Source organism: Berghia stephanieae, chromosome 6 (genome assembly GCF_034508935.2).
Source record: "Berghia stephanieae isolate SIO BIC M18660-M18661 chromosome 6, UCSD_Bste_1.3, whole genome shotgun sequence".
Taxonomy (NCBI): Eukaryota; Metazoa; Mollusca; class Gastropoda; order Nudibranchia; family Aeolidiidae; genus Berghia; species Berghia stephanieae.
In genome coordinates, this window is record NC_088365.1 from 12979803 (window position 1) to 12989802 (window position 10000).

The 10000-nt window shown below is 35.3% G+C and overlaps 1 protein-coding gene across 3 annotated transcripts in view; it reads left to right on the plus strand.

Moving 5' to 3' along the window:
- The window catches only part of LOC144974495 (uncharacterized), a 68416-nt gene that overhangs the window by 37832 nt on the left and 20584 nt on the right, over nt 1–10000 (plus strand). For all 3 annotated transcript variants that reach the window (XM_078917403.1, XM_078917405.1, XM_078917404.1), the window contains exons 10-11: nt 1235–1434; nt 2016–2178. In XM_078917403.1, the coding sequence (XP_078773529.1) occupies nt 1235–1434; nt 2016–2178 (363 nt within the window). The remainder of the gene's footprint in view (nt 1–1234; nt 1435–2015; nt 2179–10000) is intronic.

Below are 10000 nucleotides of genomic sequence, written 5' to 3' on the forward strand. Positions count from 1 at the left end.
GAATAAAAGAACAATATTTGACGCATTAGAAGAAGATGTGAGAATGAATTTTCTTACCACCGTCGCCAATAATATAATTCATGGAAAATCAAAGGCATGCTATACGAATCACTGAAGGTCAACTTTCACAGCAATTATAATAATAATAATAATAATAATAATAATAATAATAATAATAATAATAATAATAATAATAATAATAATAATAATAATAATGCACACTTATATGACGCCAACATATCACGCAATATGAGCTCTAAGCGCTTTACAAAAATAAAATATATATTATCATGAATTAAACAATGACTACAACAATTAGATACAGACATATTCAATATTTAAAACGCTATCAAATTGAGATACATTTTAAAAGAAAAGAAAATCAAGCAAAGAAATGTTTTCTAGAGTAATTTGTCTTTAGCCTGCTTTTGAATGTCTCCAGGATTCTGAGTTTCTTATCTCAAAAGGTAATTTATTCCAAATGGAGGAACCAGATGATGAAAAAGCTATTTCAGTGTACTAATCAATAGGTATTACAATACTTAAAAAGTTGGAACAAATAAATGTGAACAATAATATAGAACAAATAGCATAATGAGTCAAACAATGAAAATCATATTGAGAGTCCGTTATAAAGAGAACGTTAACCCTCTCCATACCACCTATTTGAAAATCGTCACATTTGTTACGATGCAGCCGTCACTTTTCTCATTTCAGTTCTATTTGCTATAGCTATAAAAACTTGACATTCTGTGATAGAGTTCATATTGTCGAACAATATTATGTATAGAATGTGCTTGTTGCTTTTCTGTTTGAGTAAGCAATGTCTGTTTTTGTGTTGGGTGGTTGTGAAGTTTTGGGGAAAATTCTGAAAATGGCTGGTAAGGAGACGGTTAAACAAAATATTTCCAGAAATTGACAGAAAAAAAAGGTGTTGAAAAAGTCTTAACTCTCTCCTTACCAGCTGTTTTTTCAGAATTTTACCCTAAACTTCATACTCACCCAACACAAAAATATATTTTTCAAACAGATTAGCAACCGGTATATTTCATATTTTGTTCAGATAAAATGAGCTCTGCAGCACAGTGTGAGTTTTTATGGCTATAACTATAACAAAATGAAATCAGAATAAGAAAATTGTTGGCTGCATCGTAACGAATTTGACGATTTTCCTATGGGTAGTTAGGAGAGGTTAAATTGAAAAGTTCAGCTTTCTTTACTATTTTCTTTCCAGGTTCTGGCAATATTTCTATCAAGATACATAATGACGTCATCACCGAAGGGGATGGGAAGAAAGCCGAGATATCTTGCACCACTGAGATATCCACTGGAATTCTCATGATTGAAGTCCTTGACCCTTCTGATGACCCTTTAGTCTATGTGAGAGACGGAACTAGGGTCACGTTATCGAGAAAAGCTTCCAGCAACATTAAGGTGAATTTGCATTGCTACAAAGCCTTTGTCTTATACAGCTGCTTTTGAACTGTTAAACAACAATAATAATAATAATAATAATAATAATAATATAATAATAATAATAATAATAATAATAAATAATATAATAATGATAATAATAATAATAATAATAATAATAATAATAATAATAATAATAATAATAATAATAATAGATATAATAATAATAATATAATGAAATATAATAATAATATCAATAAAATATGATTGATAATATAATAATATATATCATGATATGTATAATGATAATTTGGATGATGATGATGATGATGATGATGGATGATGATGATGATGAATGAGATGATGATTAATTGTATGATGATGATGATGAAATAAGAAAAAAATATGAATGAAAGATAAGAAATAATAGAATAAAAAAAAAAATAAAAAATATGATGATGAAAACACATCACCGATTTTAGATAAGGTTGATTGTAGAATATTTTTATATGTACGTATTAATTTTTTATGTTATTATAATTTATTTTTTTATTATTGCTGCTGTTGCTGCTTCCTTACAATTCTTATGTTTAAATTTCCAGGCCGAAGGTTCTGTGTCTACCAAGTCTAAGACAAACAGTCTGAGTGTCTCCATCAGTTCTCCTAAGACAGAAGACAGTGGTCCGTATACCTGTATTGTGTTCTCTCTGGACGCCAAAGGAGAGATGGTCAATGCTCGATCCGTGGCCACATTGACTGTCAAAGGTAGGTTGATATAGCATTTCTTATTGGATTCAATAGTCTGACGTCACGTGGCCCAGCAACGTGGTTCTAAACAAAGAAAATCGGTACTTTTTATTCTTCATGCTGGCGAGAGCTTTTCATATGTCATGTGATCAGAATGTGTAAAAGTCAAAACATGATCAGATTTATAATGTTTTTCTCCTTTGGGTACGCTTTTATGCTCGTCGGAGAAATATTTCATAAGGGCGTCCGCCATTGTTCTGATAGTTTAGAGCCAGTTAATAAGTTACCATGCGTCATTAGGAAGGAAGTGACGTTACGACTGTTGAAACGTATTGCAAACAAGCAGGCAAACGGATGAACAGCACAAGACCAAATAAGTAGGATAAACACACGTGTGTACTAATATAGAGCGTGCTATACGTTTTATAAAAAGTGGGTATACCAGGGAAAAACAGTAACCCGGCATTTAAAAAAGCAAAACAAATATGAGTAGCAATAGCTCAAAATCAATGTTTTAATTAATACTTAAATGAAACCAAAAGAAATTTAGTCCTCAGCACCGTACTGAAAAAGTGAAGTAAATGTATGTTTTGAAATTTTGCGTGAGAGACAGGCAAAACACAGTCAATACGAAAACTTTATGTGCAAGCGTTTATGTGTCTTTGATTCAGTGTGGGTTTTGTTTACCTGAAGAGGCTATAGATAGTATGCGCTTGGCTAAGAAATTCACAACATTGCCATCCGGAAGTATAACGGACCAACACACAAAACTATGTGTAATTAACCATGAACTTTTATAGTCTGATTCTTGCAGTTTAGTGAGAATTACTCATAAATATGGATGGCAAAAAACAATAACAAAGACCAGAGTGACGTCATCTTCGCACTATCTATACTCATAGAAAATAACACAGTGGTTACAGAGAGTAGTCTCCATGGAGGTGGGGGGGTGTAAAGAGATAATGGTGGACCAATCAATGGAGATGTTTAGTCAAAAGTTATTTTCTTCAAACATGATAAATCCTATAAAAATGTATTATTTCTGATACAATTGCCATTTTTGTTTGAAAGTCTCGGAGGTCGTCGCTACATTTTCAATATATTAACAGGGGTTTTTTTTTCCTTAATAAATTTCTTAAAAGTATGAAGGTTTTGTTATTTTTTTTTCCTTTATGTCTATTGCTGATCCATTCATTAGCGGTTTTATCGTTGTGTTCATGGTTTGGTTTTTTTCTTCTTTCGCTCAACGGTGCCAGCTGATCCTTCACAAAACAGCGGCCGACAGCTTGCGTGGTACTTATCACTAACAACAGCGATGGTGGCGATCCCGGAAATAGTTTTTGTCTCCATGACCCTGCCTTGCAGCGTTTGACGGCAGATCCCAGTGAAACGGTCGATGACATCATCACTTCTTCCCTTCATCATCATCATCCATCATCCATCGTGGCGTGTGCTCTTGAGCACGTTGCCGGTCAGCTGTCTCCACGAATCACGATCCTCTGCGGTGCGCATGAAATCTGTGTTGCTTTTAAAATCACATTTGGCCATTCTTAGGTTATTTAAATAAGTCATTCTTTGTCTTCCTCTAGCTCTCTTTCCTATCGATCATCCTAGATTGTTACCGTAACTGCTTTCTTTCATCGTCTCTTCTCCACACATTTCCCAGAAACCGTAACTGCCTGTTTCTGATGGTATCGATCAATATTCTTCCCTTTTTCACCTTCTCCAACACTTCCTCGTTCGTATACCTATCTGTCCATAATAGCCTCAACATTCTTCTATACACCCACATCTCAAATGCCTCTAACCTCCTCGTACATTCTTTGTCAAGCGTCCACGTTTCCCAACCGTACAGCCATACAAATACAACAAATTACTGGTCTCATCCACGAACAGAATTATAATAGTTACTCTTTCTCCAATAAGATCATTAATTTGTCCTCTATTCATGCAACGCCTTTTCCCCGAAAAAACAAGAAGACAGATCCAACACGATGTACGCCGCCCATGATGGCGTTGCATCCTTCCTTAATCCTCTTCGGGCCTTGAGGCACATAGGGCATCCACCAGACATCCCCGCTTTCTCTTCCCGTCTGCTGTCCAGTACAGGGTTGTCTTGGGAAGTGATGCTTTTTCCATTCTGGCCACATGACCCAGCCAACGCCATCTTCTTCTTTTTATTTGGCTTTTAATGCTAGTGCAGTCAGCTTTCTTTAATAGATCCACTGTTTTTATTTTTGTAGGCCAAATTAAATTTTAAAAATAAATTTTAAAATCCAATTAAACACTTGTTCTGAGAAACTTCTAGTTTCTGTATTAAGGAGGATGTCATTTTCCAGCTTTCACTTCCATAAAGCGTTGCACGGTGAGCAATTTCAACTCGTCCCGTCGTCCTTTCACTACTTTTACCAACTAAAAGTATTAGTTGCTTCCATTATCATCTAATACGCTTGAGATGATGGTTGCTACCGTCTGTGTAATGTGTAATGCCAAAATTGCTACAATTTAAAGCAAATCGTCTTCCGTTCAAATTGCACTATTTTAATGTAATAAATTATATGAAATTGTATATAAGCTTCGATTTTATTACAAAAAACAGATCAAATGAACGTTTCGGGTTCCCCCTTTATAAAAAACAAGATGGTACCACATTATCCCATTCATCTGTAGTGTTTCATTCATCCTGTTTTGTTGATAAATGGGGAAACCCGAACCGTTCATTTGATCTGTTCTTGTAATAAAATCCATGCTTACATTCAATTTCATATTATTTAATTCTTCGAGCTTCGAGCAGAAACATTTACACTATTTTAATGTTGATATTTTCTATCTCCTATTTTCCCTTGGAGGTCATCGCTACATTTTCAATATATTAACAGTTTTTTTTCTTAATAAATTTTTAAAAATTCTGAAAGTTTTGTTATTATTTTCCTTTATTTGTCCATAAAAAATATAATGTTCCGAAGTTTTAAAAATGCATATCGTACGTGGGAAAAAAAAGGATATATCGCATTTTTAAAAATTTGACCAGAAAATTCCTCCTTCAAAAATCAATCGTGAGGCTATGTGGTCTAGTGGAATGACACTCGCTTCCGGATCGGGGGGTCCTGAGTTCGAGCCTCGCTCGGCGCAAAGTTGAGTCATTGGAAAAGGCACTTTACTCACATTCTCTCACCGTACTAAGGTTTAAAGTGAGTACCTGGCCGTTAACAGCGTTGTCTCTGTCGGGAAAAAAATTGTCATATCTCGTTCTACATGTTACATGTTGCTGTTGGTCAGGGACCCCTTGTAAAGCACTTAGAGCACGTTAAGTGGATATTGTTCTATACAAAAGCTCAAATTGTTTAAATATTAATTTTTGATGTTAAAGGATTAAGGAAATTAAAATTGAAGGTTTCCATCTGAATACGGACAGGAGAACAACATTAACTTTGAGTGAGATGATGATTCTATGTCTCTAACATTCTATAGATAGAAGGAAGATGACGTCACTCTGGTCTTTGTAGGACGAGACATGACGCCTGTCAGGCGATATTACAAATTTTTGGGACAGAGACAACACTGTTAACGGCCAGGTACTCATTTTACACCTGAGTCCGGTGAGAGAATGTGAGTAAAGAGCCTTCTCCAAGGACTAAACTATGCGCCGAGCGAGGCTCGAACCCAGGACCTTCCGATCCGAAAGCGAGTGTCATACCACTAGACCACATAGCCGCACACCGTTTTGAAGAACTCCATGGGTACCGGAATTGCATAAATAAGTATAATATAATGTGTTAATAAAAAATGTAATAGGCTTTGGTTTTTAGATTTGAAATACTCCATCAGCTAAAGATGGGCTCTAAAATCGTGTGAGATTATATTATTATTATATTATGTTCGTATATTATGACATAGCGCCTGTGTCATATTATCGCTATCATTGTCACCGTTCCTGTCACTGAACATTGTAAAAATCGTTTGACTTAACAACTACTTTAAAAGCTGGGTAATAGACAATAAGATAGAATTACTATCTTATCATAAGAAAATAATATATAAATTAAAGGGTTTTCCCAGAGACGATAAGAAACAGACGATCTTAACAGTTGGCTTGAATTGTAAACGTGTCCCACACTATATCCTGTATCTACATATTATTAAATAGGTATAATATTGATAAGCGACAAATAAACTCTTTCAGATTGCTTGATAGTAACAAACATTAAAAAAAAAACGTGAGCTTTTATATAGCGCAATATCCACTAAACGTGCTCAAAGCGCTTAACAAGGGGTCCCTGGCCAACAGCAACACATAACATGTAGGACGAGACATAACGCCTGTCAGGCGATATTACATATTTTTGGGACAGAGACAACGCTGTTAACGGCCAGGTACTCATTTTACACCTGAGTACGGTGAGAGAATGTGAGCAAAGAGCCTTCTCCAAGGACTCAACTATGCCCCGAGCGAGGCTCGAACCCAGGACCTTCCGATCCGAAAGCGAGTGTCATACCAATAGACCACATAGCCGCATTTTACACAGTTATTGTTTAAATTTTCATTTATCTGTTGAAATGGTTTACACATAGAGACTCGTGCTGATGACAAATTACACGCTTTATCTTTAGTTCTTTAGTCATAGGGAATGAGATTAGCGGAAGAGTAGCGTCCCTTGATTGGACCTCACCGGTGGAGAAGTTATTTGAAAGAGAACGTCAATATGGTTTTGCGCATGCGTCTCTCGTCCTCGCTTCCGGTGAAAGCGGCATGAGACACACCGAAAGCGAGGACGAGAGAGACGCATGCGCAAAACCATGTTGACGTTCTCTCTGTAAGGCGACGTCCAATCAAGGGACGCTACTCTTCCGCTAATCTCATTCCCTATTGTGCTTAAGGATATAGATAGTTCGAAGTTGACGTCGCTCGGATCTTTGTTATTGTTTTTTTTCCATCCGCGTTTTTGAGTACTTCTCACTAAACTGTATTATCCAGATTATAAAAGTTCATGGTTACACAGAGTTTTGTGTGTTGGTCCGTTATACTTCCGGATGACAATATTGTGAGCTTCTTAGCCAAGCTCATACTATATATATCATGTATGGAAATATTAAAATACGAATTATCTTTTAATACGGCGAATGATAAAATTTAAAGTGACCATTAATCGTTGACAGAGATTTAAAACCAGTCATTCAAATAAATGATAATAATAATAATAATAATAATAATAATAATAATAATAATAATAATAATAATAAATAATAATAATAATAATAATAATAATAATAATAATAATGATAATAATAATAATGAGGATAATAATAATAATAATAATAATAATAATAATAATAATAATAATAATAATAATAAAATAATAGATCGTTATTGTCCATAAATATGGCAATTTGTCATTTAGTTACACTTGTTATAACGTTAAATGGTAACTGTAACATTGAACAGATATTTCACTCCTACTTATTTTCTCTCTCTCTCTCTCTCTCTCTCTCTCTCTCTCTCTCTCTCTCTCTCTCTCTCTCTCTCTCTTTCTGTCTCTGGTTGTTGCAAATGTTCTGCCTACAAATTTATTTTGGTATCAGGAAGAAGACGCATCGTCTGATCCCACAAGGTTCTTGATTCTCGTTTTATTGTAAGATTTAAAAGTTTGATTAAGAAAACGCACTCCTTTTATATCATCAAATAGGGGTGTGTCTTTTTTACGAAACCCGACGAAACCCGACGAAACCTGACAAAGTTATGGGAAGTAGGTAGCAGTGGGGAGTGAACCTGGGACTCAGGAAAGTGTACACCATTGGGGAGTGAACCTGGGACTGGGTTTCGGCGGGTTTCGTAAAAAAGACTCACCGTCAAATAGTGTATGTCAGTTTTCTAAATCCATATTTATTCGATGATTCCATTCCTTTAATATCAGTCTGGATATCAGTCTGTCAAAATCACAGTAGTATCGAATGGCTACACCTCTATTTTGAATCGTTCAATCCATTCTTCAAATTCTTTTCCTGCCTTATAGGCTGTCTCGTAGCCTCCTGATAGGCTTGTCACTGGGCAGTGGATGACGATGTGGTCCATTGTCTCAGGGCCTCCTTGGCAATGACGGCATGCATCTGATTCTCTCAGATTCCATTTATGCATGTTAGCTGCGGTTCTGCCATGTCCTGTCAAAATGCGGTTGTGACCCAGCATTTTCGGCTATTGCAGCCAGGTGTTCTTTCTGTTGGGTCGGGTATGATGTCGCCTCCCCTGGGGCTGTCTTGGTTCCACATCGACATCCATTCCTCTTTCACGTTGAAATGTTGTCTTGAAGTTTTAAAAGGTTTTCTTGATGTCAAAATCATGTAAACGCCGAAAATGAAATTTATAATAAAAACAATAATATGAAGTTAATTTATCAGTTGAATAAACAACATTTATTCTCATTAAGAAGAGAAGAAAACTAATGAAGAAGTATTAGAGCAAGCCGAAACTAAAAGGTTACAAATTCGTACATTAAGAAAAAGACAAATGCAATTTTAGGGCACCTAAATCGACATGCATATATTGAACATCTTGCTCTCACAGGAAAAATAGAAGGTAAAAAGAGTAAAGGTAGACCAAGAAAAACATATTTGAATAGTTTGAACAGCTGGGTGACAAAGAAAGAGAAGAGAAATATTAGGTTATCTGATCAGAGAGATGAATGGCGTACCATGATCACCGATGTCTGGCACAGACTTGGTACTTGAAAAAGAAGAATTTTCATTAAAACCGACGTGTATATATATGCAGGTCTGACAACCGAACGCATTTATGGGCTTAGTTTCAGAATGTTGTAATGGACAGTATATATAGACAAAATTCATCTTGAAAACACCAATCTTATTGTCTTAGAACATCTCACTTGGAGTCTTATATTTGTGAAGTGCTTTGATTCTTGTCGGTTTTTGAAAGTCCGTCAGCTTTTAAAATGATTATTTAATGAGCTTACAGTCAAATATTATTCGCTATCTTTTTTTTTTTACAGAGCCGATATGTTTTTGTTAAGATTGATTTTAAAATTGCGTAAGCGTAGCGTTATAGGTCATGGCGTAACTGACTTAAGGTCTTTCGCTTCTTAACCATCCGATCGGAATGCCTCGGCTGACTCTATAATCATCTGTGTCATTTCCTTCCACAATTTACTGTCTTTTGCTGTGGATGCTAATTTTATAAGGTCTTCCGTTGATTTTAATTCTTTGTTCTTTTGATGGCGTTTTAGGTGTCTATTGAAGACAGTGTGAATTGACGTGGGTGGTCTACCTTGATATTTCTTGTGTCCAGATGGGGTGAAAAAAGTATTCATGGCTTTATTAGCTGGTATATTTTCATCTCTTCTGGGTATATGCCCAAAAAGGTCATGGTTTTACAAATCATAAATACAACTCAATTTAACTGAATTTCAAAAGATTCACACAAGAGAAATTGTTCCCAAACCATTCTTATATATATATATATATATATATATATATGTGTGTGTGTGTGTGTGTGTGTGTGTGTCTGTGTGTGTTTGTAGTCATTGCGCTTTTACAATATCTTTTCTAAGGATTGCATCCATATTAGGATTTCTGAGGCTATTGCCCAACTTTCACAACTATGATATAAGTAAATTGATATAATAATATACTATAATATAATTCAAATATAATATAATGTAAGTTTGGAACGCAGTGCCATGTTCTTTCTTGCCCAAATCTTATCCAGACTTGCCATCGCATTCGTGGCCATTTCTATCCTATTTTCAAATTCGTCAAACGTTCCGGCGCTATCGATCGTCATTTAATTCAAAGGAAAAAATCTTTTCTATTTCTGTTCTGTTCTTTTCTT